The 18,511-nt window shown below is 41.1% G+C and overlaps 2 protein-coding genes across 2 annotated transcripts; both read right to left on the bottom strand.

Moving 5' to 3' along the window:
* Positions 1 to 4,049: 4,049 nt before the first annotated feature.
* si:dkey-6n21.13 (P2Y purinoceptor 3) lies at positions 4,050 to 9,248 on the bottom strand. Its single transcript, XM_054601795.1, has 2 exons — positions 9,049 to 9,248; positions 4,050 to 6,030 (listed from the first exon to the last, which is right to left on the bottom strand). The coding sequence occupies exon 2, from the start codon at positions 5,846 to 5,848 to the stop codon at positions 4,430 to 4,432; it is 1,419 nt and encodes a 472-aa protein (XP_054457770.1). The 5' UTR covers positions 5,849 to 6,030; positions 9,049 to 9,248; the 3' UTR covers positions 4,050 to 4,429.
* An 833-nt stretch (positions 9,249 to 10,081) lies between these two features.
* On the bottom strand, positions 10,082 to 17,296 carry si:dkey-6n21.12 (schwannomin-interacting protein 1). The gene is made up of 7 exons (XM_054601796.1): positions 16,967 to 17,296; positions 15,626 to 15,891; positions 14,855 to 14,979; positions 13,272 to 13,380; positions 13,028 to 13,153; positions 12,499 to 12,616; positions 10,082 to 12,403 (listed from the first exon to the last, which is right to left on the bottom strand). The coding sequence occupies exons 2-7, from the start codon at positions 15,887 to 15,889 to the stop codon at positions 12,303 to 12,305; spliced, it is 843 nt and encodes a 280-aa protein (XP_054457771.1). The 5' UTR covers positions 15,890 to 15,891; positions 16,967 to 17,296; the 3' UTR covers positions 10,082 to 12,302.
* Between the last annotated feature and the right edge of the window lie 1,215 nt (positions 17,297 to 18,511).

The following is an 18,511-nucleotide window of genomic DNA, read 5'->3' on the forward strand; positions in this document are numbered from 1 at the left end:
ACAGCATACAACGCTTGACACTTTACAAAGCTTTAGTCCCGCCACTGGTGCTGAAGTCTCGCCGCTTTGCATATTTGTCGATTACTTTTTAATCGAGGAGCTGCTGTTTCATGTCACGATTCCATGGATTCAGTCAACTCAAACTCGAGTGGCCGCATTCGAAAGTCATGACCCAGGGAAGCATGATACATAAGAAGAAGTAAAAATCATACCGCAAAATGATAACTCTAAACATGTGCAATGATAGCGCCTGGTGATATGCTCTACATCTATTGCTGTATATTAATATCTTGTTTTAAGAAAGAAAAAAAACACTTTACAATATAGACTATATTACAGTATAGTCAGAATGCTAATGAAGGGCTTTTTATTTGCTCTTATAAAACATCAGAGCATTAATATTGCAGCAAACAACCATTTGCTAAGTAAAAGTTGCTCCCGAAGGCTTGCCATCGGTGTGGACTGGATGTTGCATGAATGTTAGTTAGAGTCTGATGGTGGCACCTTGCATGGTAGCCTGTCATCAGTGTGTGAATGGGTGAATGATATGTAATATACTACTGATTGTAAGTCGCTTTGGATAAAAGCGTCTGCTAAAATGACTGTAATAATGTAATGTAATGTAAAGCTATAGTGGAGTAATGTTTTCCTGAGCAGAGAATGAAGTCACTCTCTCTTTGTGTGTTGTAATCCAAGCTGTGATTTGTTTACATAGGGCCAGCCGTGCCCCACTGGCTAGCTCATAGCTGCCACTCTGCACTGCGCTTATACAGGCCTGGAGTCAGCGTTGTTGAAAGCGTAGCTCCGACCCTACGGTCCCGCTCGGGTAAATACTGTTAGCGCCGTCAGCCCTGTGACAGTTGTTTGCACGGTTTCCACTGTTAGCACCGTTAGCTTCTAGCCGCCAGCTCATCCATCTCCATGTTGACAGCCTTGTGGAGGTGATAGAAATGCTTTGAGCTCAAATATAGCACCTTTAGGGCCAGTGTCCACATAGCAGATGTTTCTTAGAAAACAATAACTTGACAACATTTAACCCCTCTAATCCCATTTGTATGGTAGACTATTATCACTCCTTTGCTTTTTATTATCTATTGTTGCTACTATCTTTTTGTTTTACATCGTTTTTTCACCATTAAAACCAAACAGAGGATGTCTTCTTCACGCTTTGTATAGATGGGCTTGTTGTCACTCAATCTGACAGCCGTAACATCAGAGTAGGGTCCCACAAGGTGTACAGTAATAAAGGCTCAACACTCCCAAGCAACATTCATTGTCTGCCTGGATGATCTGATAGACACGGCCAAAACAAGCTTGTCCTCCTTTTACTACAGTGATGTCGCCAGCTCTTATCTGAAAAAGATTTTCAACTTGAAGCGTTCAGAGCGGCCTCACAAAAAAGGCGGAGCCCTCAGAAAGAAGACGCTGGGAGCAGCCCCTTTTCTCTAGGCGCCACATCCAGCCGCATATACGATCTCTCCTCATTGCAAACACTTGGGGAAAAAAACACTATGTGGACAAAGGCCACTTAAGCATTAGATAATATGTACCACTGGTTTCTTAATCTCCCCCATTAAGCACCATAAATCTAATGTTTGGTTTGAGACATCAGGTCAAATGTAGTTCAGACGCTACATTTCTTTTTAGTTGTTGGCAAAGGGATAGAACTGGCCAATTAGAACAAGAGTAAGAGTAATAGCCTAAATGACAAGCTTCCTAAGGGCAGCACAGTGGATCTTTGGTTAGCACAGTCATCTCACAAACACCATAATCTAGATTCACTGGTGTGCACTTCCCATGTTCATGTAGGTTCCCCCTGGACACTCTGGTGTACCCACTTCCAGATCAAGTAGTTTGGATACTTACTGTTTGCTGCTATCCTTCATCTAGTGCAACCAACAGGTACAATTTCCACTTGTGCAACACTTTACTGTAGGTCAAGCCAAGATTTTATTTAGGTGTATTATCACACTAAGGTGAATCATATTTACAACAACAACACAATAATGAGAATAAGTACTAACACTGTAAACTGCATTGATAGATCATTAAGAGTAAATAGGAACAGGTGGAATAAGAGAGTGATACAGTATTAACAGAAATAGTACCAATGTTGATGATAGAAAACTAAACCAGTGTAGATTAGTCTAGGATGAGGGTTACAAACATGTCATGAACCAGCTAAATAGGATGCTGTGGATTACATGTTATGGGTTTTTAGTTTGGTCGTAAGGGAAGAGGCTACTCCTGATGTGTGCGGGAAGACTTTTCAAAGTTAAGGGCTGTGGAAGGAAAAGGCTCTGAAATGGGGTAACTTTGCATGCCTTTTGAAATGTTATCCAGACAACAAAGAGTATATACAGGTTTATATGGTGTAATGATATCTGAGAGGATGCCAGGTGCTACCCAGGGCGAGTATTTTGGCATCTGCTCTGACACCGGCAGTGGAGCTAGATCACAGAAGGCGTGATGGGATCGACCATTTTGGTTAGGGGTTAGATTCTGGCAGCAGTGCTGCAAAACAGCTTTCTGGCTATGTTGCAAAGGTGATGAAACACTTGACAGTTGACTTGAAGGTGCTAAATTAGAAATTCTGAGTATTAATGTAGTAGGAAAAAAATATTTTCTAAATAAAGCTTTAGTGGATTAATGGCTAACTGAGCAGATAATGAAGTCAATCTCTGTGTGTGCAGTGGAGTGATATAGAGACACAGTAAACATCTCTGGTAGCGGCAGAGACCTGTCAATCACAGTAAGCCGCCCTAAAGCATACCCTGCTTTATGGCCTATTTAACTCTAAATGGACCATAATTTACTAAATGAACATCATGCTGTATTGAAGAAGATTTGAAACTAGAGATTGAGACCATAAACTCATGTTTACAATGTTTACTGAGGGAATAAATCAAGAGAGAAGTACAGTCATTTTCTCTTTGACTTCTATACATCAGACTTCTTTTTGGTCCCGACCCACAGCATTGTCGCAGAAGCATAACCCACCCTCTGGTTCCCTCACAGGTTAACCCTATTAGCTCTGTCAGCCCATGTTGCCATTGTTTGCACTGTTCCCACTGTTAGCGTCTAGCTGCCGGCTCAGCCGTCGCCATGTGGAGATTCATGTGTAGGCAATTCCTCAATCATAAATACACTCCGAATTTAACACCTTTAAGGATTCAGTGAGCTTCAACACACAGGTTCAGACAATGGGTCGTCTTAACCTGTCTTAAGACAAAATAGTTTGAAGTTGTTCTGAGTGGCCACATTGAAGACGAGGTGAAAGCCTGTCATCATAGAGAGGGTCAAGTTGGGATGAACTGCCAAATGAGGATAACAGTGCACACTTTTCTGGCAGTCTCTGTTTGAAGGCATTCATGGTGCCGGACTCGTTTGTACACGCAAGAAGTAAGCGCGCAGCTGGGGAGTCACTGTGTAAAGTAGGCGTGAATGTAAGGTTGTTGCTTTTGGAAAGTTACAAGACTTGTCTGACACAGCCAACCAATTATGTGGAAACATGTGAGGGGAGGGGCGTTTCAGACAATGTGAGATGATCTGCCAGACACTTTTGTGTGGTTTAAATGTCCATTTCACCATCATCTGGTCATACCACCAAGTTGAAGAAATGTATTTGAGGAACTCGCTGCTTGGCTGGTCCAACCATAAACATTTGAGTTAGGAATTCATAAAAATGGCAGGCATAACTGTGAATCATCATGTGAATTGCTTTTATTTTTCACATACGGTACCAGTATCACATTAGTGGTTTTTAGTTAGTGGTCACTTGGGTTTCAAGTCAAAAGTAACCAGCACCCTGTCAACAGAATATTCACAAAACCCTTCCATATGTATACAACAACAGTATAGCTTACCCAACTCAGTTTGTCAGATTGTGTGACAGCATCTGAAACCCCCTCATCAAACACCCTTCCGACAGCAACAATATTTGTAACTTCCTAAAACCTGCAAGCCGACTTACACACCCACTTTACAACAGTAATTGGCAAGGTGTAAAAGGTGTGAAAGTGTGCCTTCATGGAGAGACGGTCCGGGAGTGTTCTTTTCTATGATGAAGGGCTTTTTGAGTTTAGCCATTCGGAACAGGTAGAAACAGGTAGTTTTTTCTTGATTTAATCTGAAACACATTATAAATACAAACCCCGTAAAAAACAAAACAACAGATTATCACCATAATGAGCTGTCACATCTGCATCCATGTTGCATTCACCCAGTTGGTAACTTTCAAAGTATGACTTGTACCAGGCCAGCAATAAGACACATACAATTAGAAATAAAAGGCGTATTGGAATTCTAGCTTCGTCTTCTTTAATCATTTATTTTGCTATAGTGATCATATTATATAATGTATATTTAGTTTTACAGTAAGAGTCAACCTACAGTGCATCTAAAATTCTTTCATTCCTCACAGAAACCTTCATTCAACTATATATCTGACTTTTGCTCTGTTCATGTATGACGGACTGTGAAATTCTTTATTCTCCTTATTGTCAGTTCTGTCATCCAGCCCTCCCTCATCTGCGTCCTCTCCTTTTCCCATCATCCTCAGTGGCAATAGAAGCCCACCATGTTGTTGGGTGGAGGTGTTTACCGCCTGGCAGCAGTGAGCTCCCCCCTTGTCTTTAGTCAGGAAGTAAAGGAGGGCGTTGAGCCATGCGTTGAATGACGCCAAAGGCCTTGTGATCTTATAGCACATGGAGACCATGGTCATTGTGTGACATGGGACTCCCTTGGTCACTTTTAGCAGGAGGAAGATGGTTCTAGTAACATGAAAGGGGAAGAAACACAGGGCAAAGAGAAGGGTGATGGTTATGATGGTCTTGATAGATTTACGTCTGCGATTGGCATAAGGGGAGTGGGCACCAAGGAAAAAGGAAAACCCTTCATCTCTTCTCAGTGTCCTTGACAGTCCATTGCTTCCTCTTGGACCTCTTGCAACTATTGCAGGGCTACTTCTCTCATTCCTCTCATGTCCCCCCTCCCTCGGACCTCTGCGGGATGAGGGCTGAGAATGCAGAGTCCTAAATATGGTCAGAACAACGTGAGAGTAACACCAAGCAATGATGGAAAAAGGCACAAAAAAGCCCAGCAAATGGAGTATGATGCCATAGGGTACGTAATCGGGAAACTCCTTATCAATGGCATCGTCCCAACAGTTCTGGTACTCCTCAATGACCCCTCCCATGATACCATAGCTGGCATTACCATTTATTGACGACACGTCATGGCTTAGGTTGTCAATACTGCTTGTGTTGCCACCAAGCCCTCCGAACCTTGTCACATGACCAGTCTGGGCAAACCGGAAGATAGGGCAGGTCAAAGCAAACACTACAATCCAAACCAGGACACAAGTGCTCTTAACAGCCTTTTTAGTCTCTAGTGTGATGACCCTCATCGGGTGGCAGATACCGAGGTACCTGTGGACAGAGATACAAGTGAGGAAGAAGATGGAACAGTAGAGGTTGAAGTAGAAGAGAAATCGGACGAGGCGGCACATGAAGTCCCCGAAGACCCAGCGGTCACGCATGATGTAACTAGCCACAAGGAATGGCAGTGAAAGGCCGTACATGAAGTCTGTAGAGGCCAGGTTCACCATGTAGATCAGTGAGGCATTCCAGCGCTTGGTTTGGCGAAAGGAACGGTAGAGGATGACAGAGTTCAGGGAGATGCTGAAGAGGAACGTGAAAGAGTAACAGATGGGGAGGAAGATGTACTTGTAGGATTCGTCTATGCTGCAAGATGGAGATGGAGTAGTGGTGGAGGGAGAGGAGGAACTAAGTAGGTCATCGAGTACAGTGACACTGATGTTGGGAGGAACTCCTCGTCTGGCTGACATCTTGAGGGATGAAGTGATTTTTATGTGAGGGAGATGTTGAACAAGGCTTGCACGTTTGGGGTTCTGTCAAGCTTCTTCTCTGTCATCCTTGTACTTTGTACCATTTAATATAGTTTTATATGATCCCGTACAGTAGATTTTCAGATGATTTCAGATGGTGAGATCCATGAGTGGTAGTTCACCTAAAGAGAAAGAGACAAATTAGTCATCCATCTCACTTTATCTGATAGACTTTATCAGCATAAAAGTGCAAACATTAGTAGTCCATTTAGCCTTCGCTCTTTCAATCAAGTCTAGAAATCAGTGATAAATTCTGTATATTTACAATGTCGTTTTTTAATTTTTATGCTGATGATACAATCTTGTATGCCATCAGGTCTACCACAAACCAACCATGCCTTTGACCTTTTCTTTATCAATTTGAATCCACTTTTATATTTCAAATCACTGTTAATGGATGTGAATCATGGGAATGTGCAGCCTGTTCACACTCCCAACTCGTCAAATACAGCAGCTTGGTAATTGACCCTACACATCAAACTATTATGCTCTATGTGCCGGTAGTTATAGTGGGAGTAAAGGAGGAAGTCACGCTACATAGTATTAAGAGCTATAAAGTCTGCCTAAAGAGAATGTTGGAGTGGATGGTTGGGTCCAAAAACACAGGACTTACACCCAGGAGACCTCAGTGTGTGTCCTGTGTTGAAGCGTAGGGCCACTGACCAAGCTGCCATCTGTGAATCCTAATGACTTCGATGGTCCCTTAACTTTTTTTATTTGTAAAATATTACAACGCAAACATCAGCATGTCAACACTGCGAGCATGTTGGCATGCTGATGTTAGTATTTAACTCAAAGTATAACCTCTGTCCTCTTGAAAATATTTTTTTCTTGGCTCAAATTAAAGAAGTAGTGCTTCCCACCACCCACCACCCACCTTCCCCTATCCGTCGACTGTTCACTAGGGCGTTTGTGCCATCAGTTTGACCTCCTGTCCAATGCTGCTGATTCTTAGTGCTTGTTTGCCTTCCTGTGTACAAGGGTATGCTGCTGATTCAGTCTCTTCTCACCCCATTAACTCAGCAATAAGTAACCACACTTCCCCTAGGTGTCTCCGTGCACCCTTCTGTACATCAGTCTTGCTCTCACTCCATTGACTATATACTATGACCCACAGCTGCTGTCTTCACAATCCTAAATGTTTTTTGTTGTTGTCACATATAGAGGAGCTGCAGCATCATCAAAGTCAACACAACTAAACCGGATTCACTCAGGCGATGCTTCAGCTTCCAGTTGAAAGCCTCGCCATCAGCTTTACCCCTGCGTGTTAGGATCAGCACACAGGCAAGTGCAACTGTGTGTGTTTGTGGAAGTGTTAAGTGAGCCATCTGTAGGTTATACCAAGACTTCACTTCAGAGTTCAACTAAATAAGGGTAATGTGTCAGCCAGTAACATGACATATTAACAGTACAACACAAATAGGATGTAAAAGGTCTAAGGCCTGTAACCTAAACATGATATTACAACCTCATCAATGTGCTTAAGTTTAGCCATTCTGACTCCAAACTAGAAACAAGAATAAAGTATGACATTTTGGATTCCTGGTGTGCAACTGTTAAAGCTTTGTAAAATAACCTACTAACAATGTAGCCATTCAGACAATTATTTGTCTCAGGTAGTTTACCTTTTTAAAAGGCCAGGGTCTTTAACTACTGCTCTGAGCGATTATATAACAAAAGCAACTTTCACAAGTCTGGTTTTTGATTTTTGTAATGTAAAAAAAAATGAATGAAAGCCAATAGATGTTTTGTGTGTTTTAACATATCAACTAATAACAAGTTAACAATAAACAAATGATTAACAAATAATGTATTGGTTACATTACAGCTAACCATTAAGCAAACAATGTAGCAGTGTTTTAGAAAGGGGAATATATTTTTCATCCGTTCCAGGCTCCAGGCTCTGTTGCTTTTGTTTCATAATAATTCATTTTTATACAATTTGAAAATGTAGTAGGACAGCTTAATGACAGGATGGGCACTGTAGTGAGAGCACAGTTTTTCCTTACAACATGGACATATGTGAACTTTACAAACAGCAAACTTATTTACATTGATAGAGACTACTTTAAGTTTTTATCAGAATTTTTATTAGATTATTTTAATTTAATCTCTATTTCTCCCTTGCCGCTTTGCTGTCACAGTGATATTTCCCCAGCGAGATATCTTTGTTATGCACATGCTCACATGAGTTAGTTAACCTGGTTACATCTATACATGTATAACAGGAGACATCTAGCTGGGAAACTGGGTTTCGCTCATGACATTAAATAAAACATGTTACTGTAGAAAGCCAACCATAACCTACTTGTGCATGTACATTCACTGACTAACATAAATTAATGCAGACTTGTTATCCACTGTGATGGATTAAACAATTCAAGCATGTTCCACTAGTCTGCTAATATATTTTATACAGCACATAAATAAATGGAAATCAATGGCGCCTGAAATGTTAGAAAAACATTCATTAAAAATCACAATGTTACATAAGTGCCAATTATTTAGTTTGGGACTTTGTTGAGAGATGTTCTCTCTGTAATTCAGTATGATAGGCCCTAGAGAACAGAACATATGAAGTTGAGCAGTGTTTTACGTTCAACAGAGAGGTTAGGGTGAGATTTGCTTGGATTTTATAAGGGATCACAACACTGCTGCTTCAAGTTCAAGCCAACTAAAGGGATAATATATTAAATGAGATAGAACCTTATTGTTAAAATGTATTCATAAATACAAGTTTAAGACATTTCTGTGATTTTTAGGACCTGATATTTGTAAAAACTACATTGAAAACATTTGAACAAAATAACAAAATAAATATCACAATTGCTGTTTTGCTAAAGATCAAAAACCCACTCTGGCCTGATGTATCATCTGCCTCTGAATTCTATCTCTATCTTCTATCTCATTAAGACATTTTCTGGGACAAATTATTTCAATTACAGTTAGTTACAAATCTGAAAATGCCTGCAAAATTTATGTGCAAAATGTTTTACTGCTTAAGTGAATTCTCAGGACCAAAAATAACCCCTGTGAAGCCCTGAGCGATGCATTAGGAGTCCCATGTTTGTGTAAAGGGGACTGCATGGAACTCATAAATACCTGCATCACTGCAATCTGCTGCTGGACAAAGAGCTTACCTGTGCCGGCGATGACTTTTAGTCCATATGGCTCCTCTTCTGTCACCATCAGCATAATCACAAGAACATAGGAAAACATCCAAAAGGCTTTCAAGCCAAAAGATGTTTAAATAGTGAGAAGTTTCAAAATACACCTTCTTCCTCGTTATTTAATTAAGCTCAGAAAACATCAGCAGTGTTCGGCGTGGCAGCAGTTTGGTCGGTCGCTGACCTTGACAGTTGGACACCACTTCAGCTTTCACCTTTTTCTGACGCTTCTCTGAACACGACAGGCAGTTTCTATGGTAATCCAGTCCCTCCCTCTGTCCCTCACTGTGTGTCATCCAATTCTTCTTCCCCGCTTCACCTTTGTGTGTGTGTGTGTGTGTGTGTGTCTAAGTGTGTGTGTGAGAGAGACTCCCTCTCTTTTCACCTGTTGAGCTCAGCTGAATGTTTTGCAATAGATCACACGAAGAACACACAGACAGATGAATGGATACCATCTATACATGTGCATTTATATTTTGTGATCCTCAATGATTTTCTCCATTTTTTTTGTGGTGCCCTAGCAACATCAAATCCCCAACTTTCCTCCCTATTAGGGGCATAAATATAGACAGTGCAGGCAGACTGGAGTCCACGGGGTGACGGTGCACATAGCGGGCGCAGGCCCTACAACAATGTGTTAAGCAAAGATTAGTTGATCATGATTCAGAATGACACTTTGGAAATACACTCCCATGTTATTTAATGCTCTTTGCTAAGTGCCCTTGATAAGGAAAAACCCAACTACATCATGGTTTAAATTTTTTGGGGGTAAAATGGTCAGTAGCGATCTATAACAAAATGTTATGCTTTTTCTGAAAGAACAAGAGAAAATATAAATAAACTAAAAATATCAATTAATTTCCTATTTTCTTTTGTATTTTTGTCAATAGAGACAAAGTCCCTCCTCTTCTGGTGTCTCCCATGGGACCTTATTCTGGAAAATGTAGACGTACCGACTCCTTGTAAAGACACCGCTCACCCACAAGATCTCTGAAACTGACTGGACTAACACTTTATTCAGCTAAAGGCACAATCTGTTATCAAATGTAAACAAAATGGTCGAACCACCACCAAAATTAAAAAACGCAGCATAGGTGCATGCAATCCCATCAAGTTAATTGACTTTGAATTTTTACAATACACAGATTTATACAAGACAACAATGACAATACATTTTTCATGCTTTTCTGATTTCTTTACATTGGTGCTTTTAAATAAAACTATTGAGGCACCATTGGGTGAAATTAAAACTTGATGGTAAGGGAAAGACGGTGATCATTATGACGATGTCAACACTGACTTCTAGAATGAGACAGGAATTAGATTCATTGTTTTCTTTCTCCAAAATACTAAAGGTGAGTGTTCTGTAATCGACACACTGAGCTGACCATCAGCTGTTAAGTGCTAACAGCGTTGTCTTGCTGGGTCAAGGCCCTGAAGAGCTTGAAATACCAGCCTCTTGGTCCACAGTAGGGGTACCTTGTATTTATGTTAAATGTGTGCTGTACATTCAATATAACAGCTGACTTTTTAAAAATGATCTGTTATCTGTTAAGCTACTGTGAATACAAGTCAACACTTCCTGAAGCTCTTAGAAGGTGTTAAATATGAAAGCTACAGAATGTGCAGGAAGTGTTGAGTTTTTAAATTGTAGTAGTTTGAGGTTGTTTTAACAGCAACAAAATAATTGCAAACTAGCTCTATTTGTATAGTGTTTGTTTAAGGCTAATTATTAAGAACTTCTGCCAAGAATGTAACAAAACTAATTGATTGAAAAAAGATTACAATTTCTTCTTTTATATATATATAAAAGAAAAGCACTTAGGTGACGGACATAAAAATGTGCTTAATTAGTTGTACATAAGATCCCATTTAGTTAAAAAGCTACACAAAAATAAACATGAATAAAAAATTATAATAAAAAAGGTCAGATAAAATGACTACACAAAGTAGAAAACAAATACAGATTGTTCGGTTGGCAGAATTAGCAGCTTCTGAACAGGAGTCCCTTTTATATTACAGGTTTAAGACATTAGAAAAAATGAGAAACACAACAACGTACTAAAGCATTGTGTTGACAAAAGATGAGCCTCACTTTACAGACTGGAATCTCTGTTGTGATTTGTGATGCACAGTTCAAGTGGAGACCAAGTACAAGTACTTACATTTGAGTTCTTGCCGATAAGGAGTACTGATACTAGTACTCCAAAATACCTTTACAGTTCTAACAATAACTTTGTTGTTGACATTTAAACATTCAACATTGTGTTTTCCTGGAACAAACAGAGCATAGTTCTTTGCAGAAAGGATTGTTAATAATTAACCGTTCAACTGTGATATCAGTTAAACACTTAAAAGAAATGTTAAAAAAAATAAATGAGCAAAACTCAGAGAAGCGACTCTCATAAAGGAGAACAGTGCTGGTTCACCTTAACGGTCAGTGCACCGGTATTGCTCTGCTATCTGCTTTTAAAAGGCTAAACATTGTCCTGCTTTTTTTGTACATATTGTAGTAACATCACACCCTCTAGTGTACAGACACAAACAGGATGGGGACCTGCTGACGGAAACATTGCTTCATAACACTTCTAGTGGTCAAAAAAACACCACACGAAACCTTCAAGAGAGGAAGGCCGATCTAGAAAATGAAGCCGCCTTTCAACGACACTGGACGAATCCTTTCAATGAACAATTGGACTATTGGGTAATAAATATGTCGGACACGTATTAGTATTATCTCCCTTTGTCCAGAACAGTCCAAAGACCTGCTGCTTCTAAGCTGTGTTAAACATGACCCAGATGAAACTGGTACTGATCCTCTAGAAGGAAAAGAAAACTGGCAGCGTGTTCCTTTAAGGCCACTACACTTCCTGGATGTTGTGTCCAACTCAGTTTTAGTGGTTGACCGTACCATACGGCTCTGACAGCTGGTTCTGTCACCAGTTTTAAACCACTGCTGGTGGACACGGTCCTTTAGTGAGCCACCATTTCCCTTATCAATATACAACACAGACAATAACATTAAAACTGAATGTCCTTGTCCTTTCAGGGAGTGACACTCTTCACAGTGATTGGCTGGTCAGACCGACAGCAGGAGGGACTGACTGAGATGTTTGTGGAGGCCACTGTGGTGACGTCTGATTCACAACAATGTTCAAATGTCTGCTGGTCACAATCGCTCCCCGACCTCTCAACAGGTGAACTTCAACCGGGAGCGGTTGCCGTGTTCACAGCGAGGTCAGGTCCTGGACCTCCAGCAGCATGGCGTCCTGCTCCGTCCTCAGCTGGTCACGGACCTGCAGGCGGCCCACCAGGTCTGAGCTCAGGTCTGACGTGGACGTATGAAAAAAGAAATAAAATCGTTAGATTTGTACTTGAGGCTGTTGTGTACATGGAGTGTCCTTGCTGTGTGTGGTAGGGTACCTTGAATGGTCTGGCTGAGAGACGTACAAAGAGCATTCAGGTCCTTCATACTGAAGTTCTCTAAATCACTGCGCTCCACATGTCTTCTCTGGACTTCAGGTTCACTACGAGCGGCAGCCTGAGAGGAGAGGAGAAAGGAAGACGAGAGGAGGACGGGAAGAGAGGAGGGTAGAGGAGAGAAAGAGGGGAGGGGAGAGGAAAGAGGAGGACAAGAGGTAAGGAGGAGGGGAGGAGGAGATAAAATGGAACAACAAGGAGAGAAGAGAGGACAGGAAAGAAGAGGAGAGGAAAGAGGATGAAAGGAGAGGAGAGAAGAGAGGATGGAAGGAGAGGAGAGAGGAGGAGAGGGTGAAAGGAGAGGACAGGAGAAGAAGAGAGTAGAGGATGATGATGGGAGAGGGCGAAGAGGAGGAGAGAAGAAAGGACGAGAGGAAGAAAGGAGAAGAGAGCTGTGATACACTGTATTTGGGAGAAAAAAAGAAAAACATGGCTGCATCTCTGCAACAGTGTTCAGAATTGGAGCTCTCACCAGAGTTCTGTGGTCTGTTCTCAGTCGGTCTCGTAGGTTCCTCAGAGTGTTCCGGAAGCCTCTGGATTTGGGTTTCTCTGGCTTGGCAGGAGGCTGAGGATTCTTCTGGACCTGAACAGTTCCTCTCTTTACCAGCAGGGATGGACCACAGGGTGAGATGAACACGGAGAAGTTACATCCAGTCACACCACAGAGGTTACTCTGTTCCAACTCATCTAACTGAACTTGTGTTAGCGGTAGTTACCCGTGTGCTGCTGCTCTCCTTCTCACTGATCTCCCTCTCTCCTTCCTCCTCCTCCTCACTTTCACTGTTGTTGATGAAGCAGAGCTGAAGATTCATCTGTGTCTGCAGGCTGGAGAAGGACACAAACAGACATTCATGAGGTGGATTTACATGACTGGTTATCTCATCACATGTCTGGCTGATGGAATGGGGTGTCACAGTTAACACACATTAGCAGAAGGAAAAATGAATTGGAAAAAAACTTCAAACGCAGAAAACACCGCGACATCTGGTGGCTTGGAAAATGTTTAGTAGCCCTTTAAGACCTGATCCGAGGCTCTGCTACACCTCTCTGTTTTTGATGGGTTGCAATAGAGCTCAACAGTGCCACTACTTGAACGCAGTGGTTCCAGGAAGTGTGAGTTTCTCCCATTCATTCACTCCATTGATATTACAGAAAATCCTTATACATTCATAATTCAGGAATTTTTGGGGGGAAATGGGCAAAAAGGCCACACTACTAGACTGTGTACATAATTATTTAAGAGTGAAGACCTAATCATCCCATAAACCAATGTGAAAGGGAAATTACCTATTGTGGCTGTACCTGGACTGTGGTCGTGCCTCCTGCTGTGACCCGGCTGACACCCACTGCTACTTCGATTATTATTATTATTATTAGTCACATTACTAATACTATTCCCGATATCATTATTATAATTCTACTATAGTCATTGCTGCTTTTATTATAAGTAGTCTTAATTTGTCCTCTTTGTTACTCTGCTTACTACTGTGATTATATGAATCATTTATGTCATATACATAGAATGCCGCCATGTTCTTCTGTTTTTTAAATGCCGGTAGCAGACCCCGGATCAACGGAGCAGCCGTTTGCAAGCGCAGTAAACATTTCCATGGTATCGAAAACAAAACTTAAAAACAAGGTTGATATTTACTTCTGGAAACTCACCGTTGAGCGTTTACAAAAGCTAAATCTCTAATACTTTTCTTCAGATGTACTGTATTAAATGTAGCTGGTATTATAAATATGTTACAGTACAATAATTAGCAGATTAAATGTCAAAAAGCCTAGATATACAATATTTTTGCTAACACCAAATATGTACATTATTGGCAGTGATTGGTACCTTTTAAAAAGTAACACGTAACATTACAGCGTTACTGAAACTAAAAAGTATCAGCCTGTTATTATTATTACATTATTACTTTGGTATCAGGTAGAAATGTTCTAATACTTGACTGTTGCTTTCTAAAAACCTATAAATGAGTAAGTAGCTTGGCGCTTGGTAAAAACTCTGTAATGACAGTACCATCAACAGAATGTTAGTCCGGTCCAGACTTAGTATTCTTCCTCTATTAAACTAACAATAACCCTGACTGTCAGATTAGGACATGTTGTGCTAAGAGATGATACTCAACCAAATCCAAATGATATCACACACACATGACATGGTGTGTGTGTGTGTGTGTGTGTGTGTGTCATGAGTGTGTGTGTGTGTGTGTGTGTGTGTGTGTGTGTGTGTGTGTGTGTGTGTGTGTGTGTGTGTGTGTGTGTGTGTGTGTGTGTGTGTGTGTGTGTGTACCGGGAGGTGAGTGCCAGCACGTGGCTGTTGCAGGCGTCGTCTCCGTCCTCCCAGCTCTCCGCTCTCCTCCCTCTCTCCTCCGTCCAGCTGACCGGAGCTCTGCCTCGCTCCAGAGAAACTCCACTCTGAATAAGTGTGGCAGCAGAGTGGGATTCAGTTTTCTTTTTTGTCAGTGGATTGATGATGGTACTATATTAGCCTTTTCCAAGTGCCGGTATGAATTTAACATTATCTGGTAATAAATGACTGGTAATAGCTGTGTTTTTGCCTGTGATCAGCATTTACAGTCAGAACATTTGATTAACAAACTTTTAAAAACAATCCCAAAGTGTTGTAGCTTGAGCTCTGGTAAGTTTCTTCATTTTTGAAAAGCAGCTGAAAGCAGGAGAAACTAGGACTCCTGAGTGTTTGGTCTTAGAGTAGTTCGCAAACTATTTGAACTCCAAAAGTAGCTCCGAGAGAAGTCCATAACACTGCAACGATGAGGAAATATGAAGAGTATATTTTTGATGAGTTAGTGAGAATGAAATCCCCTCACCAACAAATGGAAACAACCCCATAACACCAGAGATGTCAGTTTGTACAACTCTTTACTACTGTGTGTGTTTTACTGCTTTTCCCTCAATATTAACATCTGTATCAAAACCATCCCTTCCTCTTTCTCTCCTATCTGTTGGTCGTGTTTATTCTGTGTGTCTTTGATTCGTCTCATTATATCAATTCATCTCCCTCTTATGCCCCATGAACTCATCACTCTCCCAGACCTCTGACCTTTGCCCTCTTCTCCTTGATCTCCTCCTCCTGCTTCTCCAGCTCAGCGATGCGCAGGCTCAGCGCCTCCCAGTGCATGATGGGAAGGCCCAGGTTGTCCTCGCCATAGTTCTCCTGCCAGACCAGGGCCGCGCCCTCCGAATCTTCCTCCTCTTCGTCCTCCTCCTCGTTGTCGGCGTCCTCGTCACTCCTCCTGTCGTCCTCGGCCTCGTTGCTCTCCTTCTCCTCTCGCTGCTGCCTCTGTCTCTCCTTCTCTCCCTCCATCTCTGCACGGACAGAAGGGTACAGATTGAAATCTTCTATGGGACAGTGCTCTATATTTATATAGGTGATTCATCATCTTGGAGTGGACAATGTTGTAATTTTGTAATGATGTCACAGTAGCAGCTCTCTAAAATCAGGACTGTAGTCATCGATGACGGCACTGAGGTGACGGCCTCTTGTTTTTTTTGATTATTTTTAGCAGTCTAGTGGGAATGATTACTTTTGGGACAACACAAAATACATAGGATTCAGTGTTCCTCCACCAACTGTGTTTCTTATTACTACTGCATCGATTATTTATTTTTTAACCCATTATCTGAGGTGTGAGTTTATGAATAAAATAGAATAAAATAAAATAACAGAGAGTAACACCAATATAAAACACATATAACACTTTTCTGATTTCGGTCATTTCCAGCTGCCAGTTTTGTGTGGATTAGTAAAGAGTGGGAAACAATTTATCAGTTGTTGTTTTTTTTTTTCATAGAGTAAATCTAACTTTTTTTATCCAGATGTTTCTAAAGATGGCACCTGGAAATAGAACCTGAACAGCAGTACAGTAACTGTTTCGGGGCTGCAGTAGCTTTGTCACATTAAGGAGTTTGGACTGGGAGATGGAAAGGTACCAGTTCAAATAAACTCCTCAAAAAGAAGCTGTGAATAGAATGCAATGGGGACAGATGAACAAATGATGGCTGGCTTTGAAACAGCATTTAAACCATCAAGCTTTAAACTTCAGCTTGTGTTTATTTATTATTTATTTAGTTTAAGTAATATCGCCATAGTTAGATGACCGCATCTTTCCCTCATATCGTCCTGAATTAATAACGATATCCGGTACGTTGAGTTCAAACATCCAGCCCTGAACATGACCGTTAAAGGAACTAAAAGAAACGGTTAGAACCGAAGAGAACCGTCCAGGTAGTGGTGGAGGTCGGGTAAGATTTAAACTGAGTCAACGGCCCTGCCTTAACTCAAAGTTAGACCAGCCAGCGTCTATTTGAAAGCCGGTAATCTTAGTCTGTAACTTTTGTAACACACCAAACTGTCATTAGTTTGTCAAAAAGAGTCACTTACCACTTTCTACAAAAAAACAACAACCCAACAACTCTTCAGCTCCCGTTGTCAGAGTAGTGGAGAGTTTTGCCACATAACCGTCGCTCCTTCCTCAACTCCTCCTCGTTATCTTCCCCCTTCCCTTCCTCCCATCAGGAGCCTCACTCCCTCTGCCCTCGTTCTCAACCAGCCCAGAGGAGAAGCGGAGAAGAAGTCCACGAGAGCCGCTCAGATAGTCTGCATACTTACTTACACTAAAGGTTTTATCTAATTGTATTGTTTGACTGTTAACATGGCAGATATGCTCTCCCTCTTGTTGCAGACATGCAAACAAAAGACACTAACTTGAGGAATTTCACGCTCAGAAAAAAAGTTCACAATTGGAAATTCAACACTGGGACTTCCTGTCTTCCCGCCTTCAAAATAAATGTCGTCTTTATAGGTCGTTTCCTAAACGCAGCTAGATGACCCCTGCCCCTCTGTAAAGCTGCTGAGTAGCCTTCCAGCTTTCAACTATAATATGAATTGGGCCCGTGTGCTCATTTGTGCCTTGTGTCTGAGCTATGGGTCAAGAGAGGCAGACAGACATTTCTTGTCTTGTTCTTAACGATGAAAAAGACTTGTGGGTGCAGATACATGTGTAATTTAAAAATATATATATTTTTAAATATCTACTTATAGAAATGATTAAACGTGTAACATTATGCTAGCCCTGTGCGTAAATATAGTCTGCTGACTTCCGGTTCTCTTTATAGATCCATGCATTGGCCATATTCATTAAATTGGTGCCATATCAACTGGCCCATAGATAAATGTTACCGACACGCACATAATTGTCGACATGCTTCCACTTGAACCGAAGAGCAAACAGGATACATACTTCAGGTTGTACATACCAAGTTATGTCCACAGTTGTGAGGGAGAGTAATTAATAATTAGCTTGCTAGATTGTTTTTGTTTGTGGTGAGTTCACTGTTGTGATGAGTTCTTGTAGTATGGAAATAAATTAATTTGTATCAGTCTGTATAAGAAGGTGTATGTTGTAAGTATGAAAAAAGATCTAGAGATGATCTTGTTTACTTATTTACTTAATATAGCACAATGTCATCAATCCACAATTTGACCGTGATAGAATGAAAACAAAGTGTTTTGTCTTACAGGGGGGGCTGAAGACGGACTCATAGCTGCACATGACTGGATTAGTGTGTCGTTCTCCTGTTCCAGTCAGCACATTACTCCCAGTGGTTCCCCCAGTGCTCAGATGTACAGAGGGAGAGGACCAGTGGCACAAACCAACAATTGTGGCAGGCCTAAGAATAATGTATTTGTAATTCGTATTCTACAATTTATACCCTCACATCATGTTACTACATACACTAGTATCATCATATATTTGTCTGTACATTCTCAGAGTGTGAAACCATGCCTGGTAGAGAAAATGGCTGTTATGGCCACAGACCAAAGCGGAGAGCAATGGCAGAGGGAGGAAGGTAAGAAATTTGATTTATTGATTGATTGATTGATTTATTTGATTGATTATTGCAAAAAGACTAGAAAATGTTATTC

This window comes from Anoplopoma fimbria, chromosome 7 (genome assembly GCF_027596085.1).
Source record: "Anoplopoma fimbria isolate UVic2021 breed Golden Eagle Sablefish chromosome 7, Afim_UVic_2022, whole genome shotgun sequence".
NCBI lineage: Eukaryota > Metazoa > Chordata > Actinopteri > Perciformes > Anoplopomatidae > Anoplopoma > Anoplopoma fimbria.